The 21,092-nt window shown below is 43.9% G+C and overlaps 4 protein-coding genes and 1 long non-coding RNA gene across 5 annotated transcripts in view; 2 read left to right on the plus strand and 3 right to left on the minus strand.

Annotated features, from left to right (window-relative positions):
- Nucleotides 1–1,697, minus strand: part of ankrd2 (ankyrin repeat domain 2 (stretch responsive muscle)) — a 13,089-nt gene extending 11,392 nt beyond the window's left edge. The window contains exon 1 of the mRNA XM_063192080.1: nucleotides 1,599–1,697. Coding sequence (XP_063048150.1) covers nucleotides 1,599–1,697 — 99 coding nt within the window. The remainder of the gene's footprint in view (nucleotides 1–1,598) is intronic.
- A 1,618-nt stretch (nucleotides 1,698–3,315) lies between these two features.
- LOC134441686 (uncharacterized) lies at nucleotides 3,316–4,493 on the plus strand. Its single transcript, XM_063192081.1, has 3 exons — nucleotides 3,316–3,640; nucleotides 3,918–4,103; nucleotides 4,395–4,493. Exons 1-3 carry the CDS (start codon nucleotides 3,316–3,318, stop codon nucleotides 4,487–4,489), a joined length of 606 nt encoding a protein of 201 aa, XP_063048151.1. The 3' UTR covers nucleotides 4,490–4,493.
- A 2,160-nt stretch (nucleotides 4,494–6,653) lies between these two features.
- On the minus strand, nucleotides 6,654–13,930 carry LOC134441551 (survival of motor neuron-related-splicing factor 30-like). Its single transcript, XM_063191909.1, has 6 exons — nucleotides 13,762–13,930; nucleotides 12,775–12,894; nucleotides 9,856–9,998; nucleotides 9,062–9,220; nucleotides 7,487–7,640; nucleotides 6,654–7,171 (listed from the first exon to the last, which is right to left on the minus strand). The coding sequence occupies exons 2-6, from the start codon at nucleotides 12,892–12,894 to the stop codon at nucleotides 7,034–7,036; spliced, it is 714 nt and encodes a 237-aa protein (XP_063047979.1). The 5' UTR covers nucleotides 13,762–13,930; the 3' UTR covers nucleotides 6,654–7,033.
- A 609-nt stretch (nucleotides 13,931–14,539) lies between these two features.
- LOC134441015 (methylated-DNA--protein-cysteine methyltransferase-like) lies at nucleotides 14,540–16,449 on the minus strand. Its single transcript, XM_063191204.1, has 5 exons — nucleotides 16,320–16,449; nucleotides 15,991–16,097; nucleotides 15,637–15,794; nucleotides 15,063–15,202; nucleotides 14,540–14,742 (listed from the first exon to the last, which is right to left on the minus strand). Exons 2-5 carry the CDS (start codon nucleotides 16,095–16,097, stop codon nucleotides 14,617–14,619), a joined length of 531 nt encoding a protein of 176 aa, XP_063047274.1. The 5' UTR covers nucleotides 16,320–16,449; the 3' UTR covers nucleotides 14,540–14,616.
- A 3,143-nt stretch (nucleotides 16,450–19,592) lies between these two features.
- LOC134441360 (uncharacterized) lies at nucleotides 19,593–21,092 on the plus strand. The gene is made up of 4 exons (XR_010033152.1): nucleotides 19,593–20,081; nucleotides 20,240–20,441; nucleotides 20,577–20,653; nucleotides 21,021–21,092. It is a non-coding gene; the product is annotated as an uncharacterized LOC134441360 (long non-coding RNA).

Genomic DNA, 21,092 nt, shown 5'->3' on the forward strand with positions numbered 1-21,092 from the left:
TATTTTTTATTTTCATTTTCATTTTTGTGCAAGTTGAGGTCTTGAAGAACCTATTAAATGATCTGCTTTCTACTTAAAGAAGTGCACACATTCAAAAGGCCATCCATGCTTCATATATTATAGGAATGCCTTGTGTATAGTACCATTGTACAGCTTACAACCTGCACTCTCATAATCTATGGTGAACTCAATTCGCCCCTGGGCCTACCTGTGACCTGCTATCTTGTGTCTGGTCCAGGGGCGAGTTTAGGCTATTTTTAGTAGGACCACGGCCCCACCGTGACTTGGCTCGGCCCCACCAGCTCAGGAGCCTTTTAAAATATTATTTGTGAATTGTATGCAATGAATGAATGCAATTGCGCAGTCGCGTTACACAGCACTCGCACACGGCACGGCACAGCACTTCCACTCTCTGAGCTGTCTGCACGCAGATCCACAGGATCACCAGTGTCTTCTTCCGGCCTGGTCCTCTTCTCCGGCTACCAGAGTTGAACGTTCTCTCCACCTCCATGCCTGTCCCTCTGGCACGGCCGCATCTCTCCTCCGAGGACCCCCTCTTCTCTTCACGTCTCTGCATATAAACACTCCCCCAACCCAAAGTCCCCAATTACCTACCACGCCTATTTCCTATTCCCACCTGTAGCCATTTAGTTTCCCAATGTTAACTTCCCAATTCTAATTTACACAGTCCCCACCCAACGCAAGCCAAGTCACCCCTGTGACAAAAGCCTTGATTTGCTACCGTTTTGTCTGGGAGACTACTTCAGAATCTTGGAGTGGTAGTAGGTGTTCAGGAACAACCTAGGGTTACTTTCTTACTTCCCACACACACACACACACGTACGCGCACACACACACACACACACACAAACACAGATGAAGACTTCACACATAACACCACCTCCAGCAACACCACCGCACGCACACACACACACACACACACACACACACACACACACACACACACACACACACACACACACAGACACAGACACACACACACACATACACACACAGACACACACCCACATGCACGCACACACACACTCTCACCCTGGGACGGAATGCAAATAGCAATAATAAAAAATGAGTGCCACAATGGAATTGTACTTGCTATCTGGTCTGTCTGGTCCTGAAGTACCACCATCAAGATCATGCCATACTTGGCAGATCATCCAACCCTTGCACGCACACGCGCACAAACACACACACACACAAAGGGCAGGCCTGAGCACAGCAGATATACCCTGCTTCTCTCTCTCCCACACACACAGACACGTGTGTGTGGGTGTGTGATAATGTCTCACTCACACAAACAAAAATACTCTGCATACACTAGGAATGTATTGTGTGTGACACAACTCGACAGAACAAAACAAACACCTGTTATCACTTCTCAGCAATGCCACAGTACCAATAACCTGTCATGACTTCTCGACAAGATCCTGCCATCTCTTCTCGGCAATGCCACTTTCACAAACTCTTCCTCATGCAGCCTGTCAAGGGGGTTAGGCCGGTTTACATGATCACACACCATGAAGGCCCCACATACACTCTTTATGAGGGCTGTCAGAGCTTTATGGTATATTGTGCCTCACCCTCCCCGTGTGCAACAGGGTGCCAAAGCTGTGTATGGAGTGCCTACTGTACGTCTCTGCCCCTTCCACACTGCTCATGGGGCCTGAGAAGTCAAACATATTGACTGGGATCCAATGGACTGATCATCAACCACGCCTTGACGAAGGCCAGACGGCTGAAACCGGTCGGTGTTTTTAAGTTTGTTTACCCCAATGAAAAATAAAGGGTTTTTATTATAACTACAACCTTGACAAAGGAGAGTGCTTTGGATTCAGTCATCTTTCTTTGACTGATCAAACCAATTTTCCGATCCACCTTGCCTTTCCCCCTAGATCACAAATACACTGAACCTCAGAAGAGATGTACAAAGTACCATGGAAACATCTAGGTTATTTATTGAAAAAAAGCAAACAAATACCGGGGGGAAAAACTGAAATGTACCCCATAGTTAAAGAATGACCCACGAAGGGCATAACTTAGGCACCTCACTGTACCTCTCCCTCCTGACTGGGCATCCTCAGGTGTGCTGTGCCTCCCCCTCTTCATGAGGGATGTTAGAGTGGTGTGTTCAGAGACATACAGAGGGAGAGTCGGACAATCTCCACTGTGTGCTAGGGCCAACTTCTGCATTAGCAAAATTAGCCGTTTGGCGTCTCAGAACTGCTCAGCGTTGTGAATGTTAGTTCCTAGAAGTGGGCGTAGCACACAGCAAATGCAATGCAGGGAATATGACAAGACTTGCTGTTCGTAGTAATAACTTCATATAAACATCACAAATGGTAAACCTGTTGTGATTATCATTACCGAGACAGTTGATAGTTTACATATTTGTGGTGATTACCCCGCATTATAGTTCGTTAGTCCTTATTTTTGGCTTTTTATGTGGTGGTTCTATGTTAAGTCTATGGAAAGACAGCCGCTTTAGGCACGAAGTGTTAGTTATTGATTACACACAAACACACCTGTGAATTAGGTGAAAAGGGAGCAACACAGAGTTTGAAGAGTGAGGCTGTGCATCTTGTTTGCATGATCATAATCAGGTCACAGCTGTCAGTGGAGAATTGGCACTTAAGGAATGAAAAACAGCACCAAAAATAAAACACCTGTTATCACTTGACGTTACAAAATAGAAGATCAAGCTTTGTTATTGACACACATCTCAAAATAATTTGTGCACATTTATTTGAATGATGAATGACATGGTTGGCATATGATGCCCCCCCCCCACCACCACCACCACCACCCATTTCAGTATAGTTCAAAGTATACAAACAATACATCATATGACAGTTGAAATAGATAGGATTTGATTTTATCACCATGTTGAGAGAGGATATGATTTGGTTTTGTCAATCGATGTACCTATCCGCTAGACTATATCTAGTGTACTTTACCTACATTTTACATTTTTTTATTCTATTTTGCACATTACTGGTTATTCACACAAACACTCACGCGCACACGCACACAACGCACACGCACACACACACACATACACGCGCACACGCGCACACGCACGCACGCACGCACGCACGCACGCACGCACGCACGCACGCACACACACACACGACACACTACATTTATTTGAATAATTCTAATTATAATTTCTAATTATATCTATGTGAGATATCCATGCCAAATGTCCGTGTATTAGAATGCCCAAAGCATTATGGTCAATGAGTGGTGTGTGTAACATGTACGTTTGTGATGTTTCATCACAGGTGACCAGAGTTGATAATGAAGACAGCTGGAGTTGTTCTGCTGTTGCTGTGGTTCGGACAGGTTTTGATTGCAGCAGAGAATCCAGAAGTCCAAAACACAAACACAGGCAAAGATGCCGCACAACAGTCTGACATTCACACTGTGTTGAGAGAGACGAGCATCCTCATCACAGAGCAGGGAGCAGAGCTCAAATGCACCAAGACACAACTAGAGACTGTGCAGAAGAAGGCAGAAGACATGGAGAAGAAGACAGATGTCATGGAGAGCAGACTGAGGGCCAGTGAGAAGACAGTAGAAGAGATGGAGAGTCTTGTCAACCAACTGAAGACGGAAAATAAGGGTAATGTTGCACGATTTTGCCATTTATATTACATTAGATTGCAAGAAATAAATAATTAAATCAAATAAACACAGTTAAATAGCTTCAACACACCACAAGGATTATTTATTCATTCATTTATGCAAAGCATTATGATGCAAATAAGTAAAATATATTCTTCCTTTACAACTACTGCAAAAATAAATATTTCTTCATGCAGTGCTAACTTCAAGAAAAAAATAACACTTTGTTTACATTTGTTGTGTGTTTGGGTGTGTATGTGAGTGCTTTATCAAAGTTCAATCAGCGTATCTAAATGCCACTGTGACGGCTGTATCAGATCTGAAGAGGGAGAGAGCTCAGAGCAAGGTGTCATTCTTTGCCTTACTGCTTGGAGAGGGTGGTAGAGAACATTCAGGGATCGGTACGCTGGTGTTTCAAGTTCCCATCACTAACATTGGCAACGCCTACAATCGCCAAGATGGTAAGACAAAAATTACCCTTCAGAAGAGACTGGATGCAGATTGGATAAATTTACTTTTTGTTTCATACAATCTGATGATTTAATGATTTAAAACATCATTTAAAACACCAATTATCTTCAATTAATTCAATAATTAGTTAACTATAGGTACATGAAATTGCTGCATTTGTTGCTCTTCTTTTTTTCTCATCTTAATTTCATTTAAAACAATAGCTTCAATTAATAAAATGATTAGTTAATTACTACATTTTGTTTTTCTTCTTTTTTCTCATGTTAATTTCTTCATTAAAGGGAAATTCAGAGCTCCAATCAGAGGAGTCTACTCGTTTGCTGTGTATATATATGGGCACGGCCGTAAGAACAACCCTGTAGGAGTCTCACTGTGAAAAAATGGAGAGCATGTTGCAGTGTTTCCCATACATTGAGGAAACGTTTAAATTTGGCCGCCATAGTTTCCAAAACAAAAATGTAAAATAATAATAATAATAATAATAATATATTTTTTTAAAATTATTATTATTTTTTTTTACGATTTCCGTGTTTGTTAAAAGCGATTTCAATTACGATTTCCTTCGCATTTTCCTCCTGGAGTAAATACATCCTATAGAGAAAACCACAAGTACTTGAAAGAGAGAGGGATCAAAAGCCTTGTCAAGTTGTTGTAGTTAACTTGGGTTTGGGAGCAATAATAAAAAAAAAAAACCTTCCGAGAAGGGACAGTTGGGATGAGTTTACTAACACTCCCCAGGCTTTGTTTTACAGTTGTAATGAGTTAGGTGACAGGCCTTCATTGACAAGGCAGAGGAGACATCGGGCTGCATATAGAAATGAATGTGTAATGAATGTGAATATAGACATAAATGTGTAATATGTTGTTCAGCCCTTTTAATGGGAGGAATTTTGAAAAACTGGCCCTGTGACCAGCACCCCTCATGTAGAATGTGTGTGTGGGGAAAAGGCATAGCCTACCCTCTTAGACTCTTTTTGTTTATGCGTTAACAATTTCACAGCAATCTTAAATTCTTATCTCTGCTCCTATTTTGTGCTATAATTTTTGTCATTACATAGACCCCTGCATGTGTATTATGTAGCCTTATTTCTCAAAATATAAATGGCTGAAATGTAGGCGTAGGCCTATAGTTTCTCCATGCGCCAATGTCATACTGTACTCATTGTTTTGCCATTTTGCATTTACACTGCGTGCAATCCACCCCCCCCCCCCTCCCAAAAAAAGCCCCATGAAAAGACCCCATGAAACACTGATGTTGCCATTGCTTATACTCATCAGACAAGCGGGCTTCAGAGTGCCTCTAATGGAGCCTCTCTGCTGCTGGAGAAGGGAGATGAGGTCTGGGTGGAGGTTTGGCGTCATGCTTTTGTGTTTGATAACTACAATAAGCACACCACCTTCTCTGGACACCTGCTTTTCGCCATGTGAGGAAACCAGACAGTATGCCTCACACTTCTCTCTCTCTCTCTGAGACTCAGAGATACTGAGTTTATTCCACTGTTCATATTTGGCTCTAAGGCGTCTTTGGGTAACATTTAGTATTGTATGATGTAAATTGTATGGGTATTGAATTCAATTGAATTGACTTAACTTGTTACTGGCAGCATAGTACGTATGACGCTCAAACCTGATCACAATCTTTCACTAACATAACCCTGATTTTATGTGTATCATATGGGCATCAGGCTTTAAATCTGACTTAAAATAAATGGTAGTTTTCTTATAACTGTTGTTTCGTTTGTTATGCACCAGATGAGTGTATGTTTGGTTTTGGACTACTTGTTTGTGCTCTATTGGCAAATAAACACCTTATTCACCTCAATGTCTTTGTCAGAGATTCTCAAATGTTTCTTTCCATCATCCCCCACTTTAAGAGGAATCAACAAAGCAAGCCTCTCGTTTCCTGTTTCCATCACAAGGTTGACACAATGAAACCCTATGCATTTTCACATGCATGAATTTGGTCTTTGATTGCTAATTGGAACCGGCTACAGGTTTAATTACAGTATTCCCGCCCATGGGTCTAATTGTACCCATCCGCGGGTCTATGATTGTTAATGTGACCCATCAGCGGGACTAATTCCCTGCTCCCGGTGATACCGTGTACAATGATAAACCTGCAGCTGCAAACCCCATCCCGCACCTAATACTTAGCCTATGTGTGGCCCGGGTAGTATGGGGGTGTCTACCGAGGCCTAGTGCCCCAGGGCAAGTGCCCCTCAGGCGGGTATGGTGGTGTCACTAGCTTTGGCGTCGAGATCCTCAGGTAGACAGAGGGGGTCTTGTGTGCCCCATGCCAGCCCAATCAGGTGCTATCCTGGTGTGGCAACCTGGCGTTGAGGGCGTCAAGGTGCTGCCATCGTGTCTGGTAGTTGACCTGAACTCTACTGCAATAACAGCAGGCACGTCTGACTGATTGATACTCCCCAAATGCTGTCTATAAAATCCACGAGCAGTGAAACCGAATGGACAATGTGGACATGGACATGGACTTGCGCGTGCACGCGCGCACACACACACAGATAGTGAGCAGTCACCAGTTATCAGTCATCAAAATCATTTATTGTGCCTGCTGTAAATACAAAATCAAAAGAGACGTCTGAGGCGCAAATAAAAGACCCATTATTACACTAACAAATAAACACAATAAACATAAACACACACGCGCACACACACACACACTCTGTACATTACACTGATGACTTTCCAAACACAGCCAAGTCTCTCGCACAGTCAGTGTCACTCACGCACACACAGTGTTCCTTACGCACACACACACACACACACACACACACACACACACACACACACACACACACACACACACTCTCGCGCTCTCTCTCTCGCTCTCTCCTTCACACACACACACACACACGCACACACACACACAGCCCTGAGATGGCGGTGGTGTGTGTGTGGGTCACTGAGGCATGAGGTGGCGTACGTTGTATTTGGCCGAGTCGCTGTACTGTGTCATGGGCTTGTCGGCGATGCCACACGTGCCCACACCCACCTTGCCGTTCACACTCTCAGGAGACGCAAAGATGCTGCGCTTCACCTGAAACACACACACACACACACACACACACACACACACTCAATTAAAATACACTTTCAGGACATGCTGAAGTTGAACTGCAACACACACACTCGTGGAATCTAAGTCTGTGTGTGTGAGTGTGTGTGTGTGTGTGTGTGTGCACCTGTCCCTTCTTGTTCTTGCTGTAGGCCTCTGTGTGTGTGTGTGTGTGTGTGTGTGTACCCGTCCCTTCTTGTTCTTGCTGTAGGCCTCTGTGTGTGTGTGTGTGTGTGTGTGTGTGTGTGTGTGTGTGTGTGTGTGTGTGTGTGTGTGTGTGTGTGTGTGTGTTCATACCTGTCCCTTCTTGTTCTTGTTGTAGGCCTTGTTGTTGAACTGTTGCCATTTGCTCTTCTGGTCTTCCCTCTCCTGTTCGATCTCCTTCATGCGGGCCACCTTCTTCTGGGCTTTCTTCTTCTTATACTCACGCTGCTCCTGGATGATCTCTCGCCTACACACAGACACACACACACACACACAATTACACACACGCAATTACACACACACAGACACACACACACACACACAATTACACACACGCAATTACACACACACACACACACACAAACAATTATATACAAACACATTAACTTCCTTCCTGTAATCTCGTTGTTCCTGGATGATCTCTCGCTGAAACAGACATACACACAATTATACACACGCACACACACACACACACACAATTATATACACGCGCACAGACACGCACGGGTGGTTGACGTTTAAGGGCGTAACGCCCCCCGCCCCAAAAAAAGTTGTTCCAATTCCTGAAAAAATTAAAAAATAAAGCACTTAGTGGTCCGTGGAATTTCGCCTAATTTTTGCCATTTTTGAGAAAATGTGTCCTGCATCAACACATTGCATAGGCAAGTCACACCGCAGGAAAATGAAGTCACACCACAGGAAATTCACTGCATTATGGCCATTTTAATCCTTTTGTATACATGACTGACATCTGAGCTGATGCTAACTTGATAATGATATTGTGTTTAATCTTAATATGTTTTCATTTATAAAAAAAAAAAATTTCCTTCGAAAAGAGCAGTCACACCACAGGACACCATAAAATGAACCTAAGCATTGCGTGACAGAAACATTGCAATATAAAGACATATTAAGAGGTTAATAGTCACCTTAAGCTTCCACAGCACTCCCCAATAACTGAGGTACAGACTGGTAAGGAGTCAGTCTTTAAGACCCTTGTAGTTGGCCTTGCAGCTGCCCGTTCACAAACATTGACATACGTGTCACCCCACAGGACGCAATTTGTGTTACGAAATTGAACTCGTAGTTAATATTACTGTCCTGAGTTTTTTTCACATTCACATATCTTAATATAAAAGTTAATATTTATGTAATCATGCCAAATGCTTCATACATTATTCAAAATGTTGTTGGTTAATTTATATATATATTATATTCCAGGTTTCATTAATGTTACAGTCACACCGCAGGATATTTGACACATAAACCTTTACATAAATCTTAACAAAAATGTTTCATCAAATCCAAGACTAAAATGAAACATAATGTATCACATCTTCTTTCATTGACATTTGTTTTTTAAAGGAAAAATAACAGTTTTGTAGGTTTTTAACCAATGTTACGAAAAAACAAGGCGTCACGTTTCCCACCCGCACGCACGCACACACACACTTAACCTTATTCTTATATGGCCACTTTATTAGGCACACCTCTCCAACTACTCATTAAGATAAAAAAAGCTGACAAAATTAACACTGGCACGCACGCACACCAACGTTCTTCATATATCCTTGCTGTTCCTAGATAACCTCTCTTCTAAACACACATATACATGCACGCCCGCACACACACACACACACACACACACACACACACACACAAACCCACTTGCTCTTGGCTTTGTTGCTGTCCTCGTCCGGCGTGCGTCCCTCGTGCGGTTCTTTGAGTGCGTGTAGTGGCACAACCTCCGCATTCCCGTAACCCGAAAACGTCACCGCAGCGGTTCCATTCTCCACATCCACCTCCTCCAGTTCAGCCTCGTACCACCTACACACACACACACACACACACACACACACACACGTTACATCACACCATTATACATCACATTCTCCACATCCACCTCCTCGTACTACCCCCCCCCCCCCCCCCCCCCCCAATCCCACCAAACACACGCTGTGGAATATTTACACACACACAGACACACAACGAAGCAGCCATGAACAACCACAACACTACCGAGTAGCCAAGGTTGTTGAAGAAGTTTTGCAATGAATTCGCTGCATTCGCTCTAGATGTGACGTTGACATGTTTGATGTAGCTAATCCCATAACGGCTCTGGCTTGTCGGTCTGAAACATTTGGAGGTAGGAAGATTCCAATTGGCTTTCACCGAACAGCAGCACAGCTCATTAGCCTACCATGACATTAGCTGACTTTAAATTGTTGAAATCAGCTCTGGTTGACCAGGTCGCTTCGCTCCAGGCGAATTTGCTTTGGTCGTTTTATTCGCCAACCCTGCATAGAGAAATAATGACTTCTGTCGTTCCGGTAGTGTAGGTCGCTCCGGGTGTACACGTGCGGTCACTCACTCCCCACGCCCGCCATATACCACCCTATCCTATAGGGAGGTAAATACACACGCACACACACGCACACACACACGCACACACACACACTTACTGTCCGTCCTGGCTCCAGAGGGCCATGCACTTGTCCCCGACGCTCCAGCTGCATGTGTGTGTTTCGGTCTCGGAGCTCTGCGCACCCGAACCCCCCTCAGCCGGCTGCTGCGTCAGCAGGTCCTTAGTCAGCTCAATCACCTCCTGCAACACACACGCATACATGCACGCACACGCACACACACACACAAAACAAGAGGGTCAACAACAGACGTCAGATGGTACAACCACAGCTAATGCCCATCAATTATTTAGCAATTGGAAATTGATGTACTTCTGCAATGAATGTGCTTCTTAGATAAAACACTAAAAACATGAATTTATCCGCACAATAGTGGCATTAGCTGTGATTGCAGCACCCTGACTTGTGCTACTACTAATACGTAATTGACCCACATATAAACACAGCCATCCAAAAAACGAGGTACACTGCACAGCACACCGAGTGAACCTGATAAGGCGTCAGTGAAGATGCGTTGCTCACCAAAATAAATCGGTTAATCACCGGTACGTCACCCAGTGTGCTGTGATTTACCACTCCACAATGGCATTACTTATGACTATGCATCGCCAGCACCTGGACACTGGCTGTGCATTAGGGACTCTATGAGCATTATACATGTATTACACTGGTGTGTGTGTGTATGTGTTTCAGTAGGTCTTGGTTCTATTGGCTTGTGGTGTGTGTGTGTGTGTGTGTGTGTGTGTGTGTGTGTGTGTGTGTGTGTGTGTGTGTGTGTGTGTGTGTGTACACCTGTAATTCCTTCTGTAGTTTCACTGAGTCTTCATTCTCCTGGCTTGTGGTGTGTGTGTGTGTGTGTGTGTGTGTGTGTGTGTGTGTGTGTGTGTGTGTGTGTGTGTACCTGTAAGTCCTTCTGTAGTTTCACTAAGTCTTCATTCTCCTGGCTTGTGGTGTGTGTGTGTGTGCGTGTGCGTGCGTGCGTGCGTGCGTGCGTGTGTGTGTGTGTGCATGTATGTATGTATGTATGTATGTATGTATGTGTGTGTGTGTGTGTGTGTGTGTGTGTGTGTGTGTGTGTGTGTGTGTGTGTGAGAGAGAGTCCTTCTGTAGTTTCAATAGGTCTGCATTCCCCTGGCTTGTGGCGTGTGTGTGTGTGTGTGTGTGTGTGTGTGTGAGTGATTCTACGATTCCCCTACGCTTTTGGCAAAAGCAAAATGTCAATTATCAGTATTTTTTTTCAACTAAATGACCTAGATGTTTACATAGTGTATATATTTAAGTTTCCAAACAAACAAATTGCCAAACTTAATCTTAAATCATTTGATAAATACTCTAATGAAAGCGAACATTTGCTTAATTATTTTGTCAACAGTGTTATGGACAAATACTATGTCATTTCAAACATATATAAAAATACTACAGAGTTGAAACAATATATGTTTGAAAGTGCTTATGTCCCTTAGCAGTAATGTTGTCATTAATCTGTGCAACTGATATAGAAAATGTGATTGTTGAGCTTCATAAGTAGGATTTTATGAGTCACTGTGATACAGACTGACACATTTTTCATCATAAATCCCTGTAACGTCTGATTTGAATATAGTCACCTTCCTTACACAAGACTTCCTTCTCCAGAGATAATCCCTAGTGTATGTTCATAGGATTTTTCCAACACATAAGGGATCAATAGCGCAAAAACACTTTCAAAACAGTCAACCGTGTTACTCAACTGTGTTACGGTCAACAGTGCAGGGGAACAAGTCGGCACTTTTTTAGTAGAAAAAAACAGAGCAGACAAACCCATCTCCCTAGAACACAAAGTATTTTGTTTGTTTGTCTGTCAATATGGATATGAATTGGCAAAAACATACTCCTCCTCAACTGTCATCAGTGTTGCCAGATTGGGCTGGTTCCCGCCCAATTGGGCTGCTTAGGATGGCCGTGTGCGGGTAAAAATGGCATCTATCAGAAAAACCTTCCCACTGCCATATAAATCAATAGAATTGGGTGGCTTTTTAGGGCGGATTTTGATCATTTTTTGGGCTGGAAATCATCAGCCTTATCTGGCAACCCTGACTGTCATACTTAATTGTAACACCATTGACGGTAACACCGTTGACATTTCAGCCATTTTTATGGTGTTGTGCTAACTGAGTACCTCAGAAGTTCCACCACAACACCTTAATCAATTCATGTATCTGTATGCTTTATCTGTGTTTTTCTACATGTGATTTTTAATTCAGATTCTTATGAATATGTTGATAACACAGTTGACAGGCAATTTTCCCGCTATGAGAACATGAAAAAGAATGGATTAAATTATGGAAGGATGGAGCTCAAAATGTACCAAAAAGTCTTCCCGTATCCTGCCAAAGAGGTTATGACATCACATGATGTTATTCGTATGGCCTAAGACCAAACCATTACTGATTTATGGAGGAGGTTTCAGACCGTGACACGGTTAACACAGTTTTCGTGGACACACACAAAATGGCAAATTTCATGTATAATGGAAAGGACAGTGGTCTTTCTGACAGTTTTGTCATATTGTGATGATTACTGTGAATCAACATTTGCAATCGTCTTGGGTAAAACAAGTTTCTTTACATGCTAATATGAAGACTGAATCTGACATTTGGAAAACAGGACGGCATGAAAACGCCCAAAACCAGTATTAAATATTCATTCTTGCTGAGGGAAATAATGCTATGTCTACACTTTCTGTATTATATGAAAGATAAATGTTTTCTAATGTCCAAAACATCATTGGATACAGTTAATAGTTAATGGAATTGCCAAATAAAATCCACGGACTTAAAAGTGTAGGCGAATTAGAGAATCACTCGTGTGTGTGTGTGTGTGTGTGTGTGTACCTGTAAGTCCTTCTGTAGTTTCAGTAAGTCTTCATTCTCCTGGCTTGTGGTGTGTGTGTGTGTGTGTGTGTGTGTGTGTGTGTACCTGTAAGTCCTTCTGTAGTTTCAGTAAGTCTTCATTCTCCTGGTCGGTGCTGAGTGCCGCCTCCACCTGCTGTAGCTGGGCCTTGTAGCTACTCAGCTGTTTCAGCAGATCCTCAGACATCTAAAACACACACACACACACACACACACACACACACACACACACACACACACACAGTCTTATAGCTTCCCAGCTGCTTCAACAAATCCTCACATACACACACCCATGTGCGTTTGTGTTTATTGAACATTAAACCCAAACTTCACCCATGCATGCCCTCCACATCACCAGGATCTCTGCAAACTACACCGTCAAATGTAGACTGAAACACCATGTAATTCAGACCCCTTCGCACACATATTAACAACAGTTGTTGTTGATGTTGACCACGTCACGCACACATGCATCCAGCAGCACCCAGGTACCTCACTGTGGGTACTGTAGGTCCAGGTCACAGACCTTTGTGGTCCAGGTACACTACCAGATGGTGCTTGATGACGTTTCGTCGGCGCTATGGCAACGACGACGAGACAACCCCCCCTCTCCCAACTTCTTAACCTCATTCTCCATACAAAACACATGCTAGGAAATGTAATCGATATATAGAAGAGTAAACGCTGACGCGTCTATTTTAAGCGTTTAAGTGCCTGTGTCTCCTTCCATGCATACACCAATGCAATCCTCATCTGTGCTAAACTAGTACTAGCATTTAGCGGTACATCTGCCAAAGCGGCTCAAGAGGGCCTGAGTGTTACTTGACCTAACAGTTTAACTCCGGTGTTAACCAGTTTGTTTTTCATTGACAGAGGGGCCATGTCTCATATGCATTTCGCCAAGGCGCCAGAAGAGCAACACGGTGACTGCTAACAGGCCCCGGTGGCTCTAGCCCACCGTTAACGAGAGGGTGCTAGCACCCCTTTACTCGACTGCGGCTAACACTATTAAATCTATGCTCTGTTTAGAGAGTAATGTTTCGTTCCTACTCACCTTTGCGCGTTTGAAAGATGGTAGTTAAATTATAAAGTATATTTATTCTTATACGGCCTTGGTTTCCCCCATAAACACTCCGTTTGAGGTAAAATAGCAACAGAGGTTTGTTTGTGGTCTGTGGATTGATTCCGTCAGTGTGGACTTCCGAGTGCGACTTGACATGAGAATTGTCGGTCTCGCCACCTGCTGGCGTGGAGTTGAACATTTTACATTCTAGCAGCTACCTGCTCTTTTCAGTCCACGTCCACGTGGATTATAATACAGGTAATAATAATACATAATTTGCACGAGTATGAGGAAGATGGTTCTCAAGGAATATTGTTCTCAATAGGCTACACTGGTAGTGGGCGTGTAAAATTATTAGGCACACAAGTTATTTGACCATATCGTCAGAGATTCTATGTATTATATATATAATATCCAGCCTCTCTGATACCGTCCATGTTATGCATATTCTCCAACACCTATTGAATTTGAAGCATTCCAGGTCATGCACATTCATAAAAAAGAGGGGTGTGATCTATGGAGCCTAACGCAGGCAGGTGTGCAGAATTATAGGCAACTTCGTTTTCAGAATAGATCTAATTAACTCTGAAAAGCCTATAAACAAGTAAAAAAAAAAAGCATAGCATCTTGTACAGCATAGATGAATAATTGTTGATACCGGTATCTCAGTTTTTTTTTTAATATAACAGATTTTATTATTACACACACAAACAAACCCAACAATCACCCATTAAACGACGTGAAAAAAAACATGAACAAGGCAACAATTGAAAACAACCCATCAGAAACTAAAACTCGAAGGAGAGCTAGCTCTGTGAAACATGTGCGTCCGTGCGCTCGTGTGTGTCAGTGTTTTGCTTTGCGTTCATGCTCCAGCAGCCAGAGTTTGATTTGGTCGCCATGGCCACCCATGTAATGCCCCGCCCCTCCACCGCTCAGACACACACGATGGCACGGGATCAGCAGCGGCACCTGGAGACACACACACACACACACACACACACACACACACACACACACACATTTTGGTAGGTCCTCACAGCCATTACTGTTACTGTAAATATGCTCTTTTGTTGTTGATGAAAAAACTAAAAGTGTGAAAACATTTCTTTCCTGACTGGTTAGGGTTAGAGATTGTTTTGGTGAGGGCACAGTTTAGCATTCACTAGTTTTGAATGCTACTAAAAGGCATTGGAGTCAATGGATGGTCCACAAAAAGACAGTAATTACTCACTCTCAAGTGTGTGTGTGTGTGTGTGTGTGTGTGTGTGTGTGTGTGTGTGTGTGCTTACTGGGTTCCTGCGCATGGCTCCTCCTGCAGCTCGTGCTGCTCTGGGTCGGCCGGCCAGGGATGCCAGCTGTGTGTACGTCACACACTCCCCCACACACACACTCTTCTGCAACACGCGCAACACACCCGCCGTCCACGAGCCTGCCACACAAAAACACACATAGGCCTACATATACTACAGTAAGGGGAGCACGTATGTGTGGTGTGTTTGCGTGTGTTTACTCCCTATAGTTAGGTTTCTTTATTAGTCTCCACAAAGGAGAAATTTGCTTTGGAGACAGGGAGGTTGCAGCATCATAAAACGCATAAAACACATAGGACACATGACACCAACACAGAAAAACATTGCGTGTCTTTACTCCCTATAGAATAGGGTGTGGTGTTATGGTGGACATAGGGGGTGTGTGTGTGTGTGTTTGTTTGTTTGTTTGTTTACCTCCACGTATGATATGGTGGCAGCCAGGTGGGCTTGGGGAGTGTGTGTGTGCGTGTGTGTTTGTGTTTACCTCCCTGTAGCATGGAGTGGTACTGTATGGCAGCTTGGAGTGTGTGTGAGTATGTGTGTGTGTATTTACCTCCCTGTAGGATGGGGTGGTGTATGGCGGGCGTGGGGAGTGTGTGAGTGCTGCTCGGGTCAGTAAAATAAGCCCTCAGCCACGACACACACTTCACACTCTCTGCAAAAAGCTCCTGATGCTCATCTGCACACACACAACCACACTCACAGTCGCCGCTGCACACAGACACACACACACACACACACACACACACACACAAACACACACAAACACACAAACAATCGTAGAAAAGGTTAAGTGTAGCATTTAAACATATCCATCACTAGATCACTAGTTCTGCAGTAGCTGCAGTATCACTTCTGTGTGAGAGACAGTGGCCTGTTGGAATGCCACAGCCTATGCGTGTGATACCTGTCCGTCTTGATTTGGATTGTGTGTATTCCTTCTTGACAGCCACTAATGTGAAGGTTTCCCACGGGACTCTTCAGAGACACCGTCTGCACACAGCAATGCTGCATCTGCATGCGTGCACACACACACACACACACACACACACACACACACACACACACACACACACACACACACACACACACACGAGAGAGAGAGAAACACGCACGCACAATCTATAATGAATGATATGATGTGACGCGCTATAAAAACTTTTACAACTAGTTAATGTGCGTTGTGGCAAATAGAAATGACCATGCCACAAACGTAAATATAGCGAGTGCGAATACCTGAATATCGAGTTGCAACTCTGGCGAGTGGAGAACACTGAACAACTTTCATTAAGCACCGTAACAAGTGTTTTTCACGTGGGAGGCAGAGTCGCCTTCCATGAGCACCGACTGCGCCGAATTTTTGTGATACTTCCTGTTTATAGAAAAACCTTTAACCAATCGCTGGGCAGCCCTGTGACGTTTCTCAAGTCGGTGTACTGGACCAGAGCCAAACGGTGGACTGGACCAAGCGGACTACGAGGTCCAGGTCCAGGATCGATCGAGGTGACACCGCCCGTTGCTGCTTTCTTTCTTGAAAGTGATCAAAATTGGCGAAGGATAACCTGACAATTTCCAGAGCGCACTTTCATTTTTTATTTAACACAATAAAATGTGTTGTCACTCTTAGACCTTAAACATTTTTTTTAATATCATACTTTTAATCAAGTTAAGCGACACAGGCGAAAGCAGCAGCCAACTATATCAGCCCAGCCAATAGAATGCTCCGCTGGAATCCTAACAACATTACAACCCAACCAGATTGCGGTATTGAAACAGCTGAGCGGAAGAAAACAGTCCGAGAGAGCCTGTCCTCGGGCAATCGTCTTTTACAGGTAAGAATCGTGATAAGAACTGTATTAAGATATAATAAACAGGTGCTTTCATACAACATTGAAAGCAAACATGTTATTGAGATTCTCTGTTCGTAAGTAAGGCACTGGTCTTTTGAAGATAGACCCAAGAACGTATTTTATATTTAACGATGTTTCAACATGCACACGAGGCGTACACATGTGTGATTTAGGCAGTCTGCGTGTAATGTAAGATTTAATTGGTCAAGGGGTATTTCTTTATACAACATTGAAATGAAACATATTATGGCGATGCTTCGCTCGTATGTAAGACATTGGTCTTTTGAAGATAGACCCAAGAACGTTTTATTTAACGAGAAGATGTTTCAACTTGCACGTGAGGCTTGATCTGATACAGGTATAGACAGTCTACACCGTGGACAAGTTTACTAGACAGATACTTAAATGTTTAAAGACGCTGGTGAAAGTGGATTAGTCTGCGTGTAGGCTAATATACAAAGACATTGGTCTTTTTGATAACCTATGTTATATCACGAGATGTTTAATACGGCATGCACATGGAGCGTGTTAGGACGCTGAAGGGTGCCTAATTAAATTGAGCACGTGGCTGTTGTGTACTCAATTAACGAACATTGTGAGTAAGGAATCTACAATGTGGACAAGTTTATTATCCATGACCTCCTGATTAATCCAGAGTAAATTGTCTGAAATGATATTAAGCGGGGTGAACTAGGTAATTCCAACATTTTCTTGGCTCTTAAAATGTAATATGCATAATGCATGCAATAGTGTAAGCAGTATTTTTCATGTGGTGCAGTTGTATTCTTTCCGTCCACAATTGCACAAGAACGTAGGACCTTTGTTAACCTTTAATAATTATTTAATGAATGGTATTGTATTTCATCTTGAAAGGAAATTAACATTGAATAACTATGTACAGAATCCCCCCACCCCCCACCCCACCCGCCCCATTAGTCCTCATCGGGCCTGTTGTCACACACATTACATTGACACATGTTTGTGCAAGGTAGGTCATGCAGCCTACAGGTACATCTAGCCGTTTTGCATTGTGTTTTCTTGCAGGAGCAGTGAACGAGTTCCAGGATTGCGTCTGGGGCTGGGGGCAGTGTCATCCACTCCACCTCATAGGCCTGACCATCCAGTTTCCATCCATGGCTAAGAGGAGATGGCACTTCAGGATTGGCCTCCAGGCTCCTCCGGTACACCGCTGCCTGGTAATTCGCCCGCTGTATGTGTTTGTTTAAGCTGTCTTGGTTTGGGGGCAAGTCCCGCTCTGAACATTTCCCCTTCTTGAAAAGATTTGCCCTCGCAATGTTTATGTCTTTACATTGTGCTTGATCGTACAGTGTACAGGTGAAGGCCTCCAGAGCCTCATGAAGAGCCGAAGATGCTGTAAAGCACTCTCCCAGTGTTTGGAATGCCACCAGGTATTCAGAATGAGAACGCAATGTTTTGAAGGCTTTCACTTTCCCAACCTTATGGAATGTGCTGACAGTGTCACATCCAGAGAAGACGTGAAGCCCTATAAGGGCACTGCATGTAGGCTCGCCAAGGTATTTATGCAAACTGCTTATGTCAGTAATCTGAATGTCCCGTCCCTTCACTGTCTGGAAGTATAGTTGACTGCCGATGTCTTTGCAGAGTGCAAGACAGAGGACGAAGACATCTGTGTCTGGGCTACGGATGACCACATCGTTGCATGACTTGGCTGCAAAAGCTGCGTGCAGCATCATTCTCGTGTCTGCCTCCTCGTGATTAGACTGAAGTTCTGCGACTTCAATTGCAGTAAATTTTGAGTTGGAAATTTGGAGTAAATGGCACTTATTGCCATGTGTGGCAAAGACTGAAATGTTTCCGATTATTTTGTCGGAAGATGTGGCCCAACGTCGGAAGAGGTATTCAATCAAATCATTTTTGTTGTCCCCACATGCCAGAAATTTTTTCCATTGTTTTGGTGTGTTTTGGTCGTTACCATAAATTTTCAATCTGTTGTAACCCTGATCGGCCCGTTTTTCTCTCTCTGCATTTGCTGGGGTTGCTGTAAGTGTCGCACACAAAGTGTATTTGCGTTGAATTTGCTTGTTTTGCTGATTGTACAAGGGTTTTCAGAACATAGTCAGCGAATTCACCAAACGTCTGCTGAGGCTTCAGCTGTTGGACAATAGCCATGCCATCAAAAATCAAAACGGCACCATTGGGTATTTCCTTAACAGTGGCAGATGGGGTTTCTTCGAGCAGAACATGCATCAGTTTGGCCTTTTGGGTTTTCGCCAGTGTGCCATCCACATTTGCCAGAGCCTGAGGAAAGGGACCCAAACTGTATTGGAGCATCTGATTGACATCAATATGCCGAACACTGCCCACTACAAGTAGTCGTGCAAACAGGTTGCGGTGTGTAGTCAATGTTATTTCTTTACCTTTCACTTTTGCCGTTGTAGTTAGGTATGTGTCTTTGAAAGTTTTGATTTTTGTCTTTTTGATGGGTTGATGAAAGGATTTTACTCCACTGCCGAGTCTTTGTTCACAGAATTCTGTCAGTGCCTCTTCACCTGTCTTTTCGGCATGCAGCAAGTCTGCTGCGATGGCCTCTGATGCCACATGTCCCAGACGAGATTTGAAGCAGAGCATCTCCATCCAGGGAAGGGTCAAAGGGGTTCACCATGTTTTTGACAGTGGTGAGAAGGTTGGTGACATCGCTCTCATCCCTCTGCCTTCTGGTCTGGTCCAGCTCAGCATTCAGATGTTCCACTGGGCTCCTCCCTGCCATATTTTTACATTCGACAGTAATTGCTGCCCGCTCGTGCTGTGTGATGGTCCATCGGTGAATGGCACCTTTATTAAGGGAGAACCCACACACACCTCCCTTAGTCTTGGTGTCTCTATTCACTGTTTGTTCGATCACCTGATCACAGGCTGTACCAGCAAAGCCATGTGTTGTACTTCTACGAGCAACAAAGTCTCCTGAAATTAGCTGCTGGTGTGCAAATGGGTGGGTTTCTTTCAAGTTTGTCATCTCACCCCAGTATGCCGTCAGATACCTGGCATAATTCACTTTGTCACAGGCAAAAAACCATGGCAGCATGGACCGGACGGTGGACAAATGGAGAGCCCAGTTCCCCTCTCTGGTTGCACGAATGAAGAGAAGCAAAATCTCCACCATTTCAAGGTACTTGCTCCAAAATGCGAATGTCATGTTACTGTTGTTGTTCTCGATGTATCTGGCATAGTCCTGCAGCAATTCCTGAAAACCATCAGTGCCAAGTAACTCCTTGAAGGTGTCAGTGGGGAAATTGTCTTGCAAATCCATTGCCATTGTCATTGCAGCAGTACTGTCTTGCAGTGTGTTGAAGTAAGCCTGCCACCGGAGTCTTTGCAGTGCCTCTGCGAGGAGTTTGTGGGCCCGGATGCTCCTGTTGTAATGGTGGCCGGAAATAACACCGCCAATGGAGCCTGCAGCCACGAGCTCTGATTCAATTAAGATGTCCTGAAGGCCGGCGTCTGCATAGAGCTTCCCAATGCAAGAGAGGTACGCCATGGTCGTATGGAATTCTCCCAGCCTCAAAACAATTCTTTCTGAATACACATCTGACTGCCAACGGATCTCTTGTGCCTTGGAGTAGATGGCTTGATCCATAACTAATACGACTTCTGTTTGTTTCAGATTGTCTGCAATGGCGAGGGAGCGGCTCAGGATTGTGTGAACTGTTGTGAGGTCGGTTGGGCTAGCATCAATCACGGGTAAGTACTGCACTTGTGTAGGTTGTATGTCTGTTGTATGTTTTAACAGGACGTTAAATCCTGTCCAAGTAGGAAGAACTTTGTTTTGGGTCTCTGGGACTTTCATTAAGAAGTATGCCGCATCAGTGGTCCGACTAATTGTTTGGGTAGATTTGTCTTCGTCGTTCTGGAGATTCATAATCATTGTTGAACCTTCAGGACCAGACCGTCTTCCTCTCACGTAAGGGACTAAGTTGAGGGGCGGGGGATTAACTGATCGCTCTCTAGTTCTTGCTCTGGATGTGCTTGGTACAGGGGCTGGATTATTATTCATGACTTGTTGGATGACTATGCCATTGGTATTGTGTGTTGTCCCTTTTCCCGACAGGGTCTCCTCCCCGAAGTCATTGTTGTCCCAGACCAAGGTCACCGGCACTTCAGGACAGATGGACTCGGGTAT

Source organism: Engraulis encrasicolus, chromosome 24, assembly GCF_034702125.1.
Source record: "Engraulis encrasicolus isolate BLACKSEA-1 chromosome 24, IST_EnEncr_1.0, whole genome shotgun sequence".
NCBI lineage: Eukaryota > Metazoa > Chordata > Actinopteri > Clupeiformes > Engraulidae > Engraulis > Engraulis encrasicolus.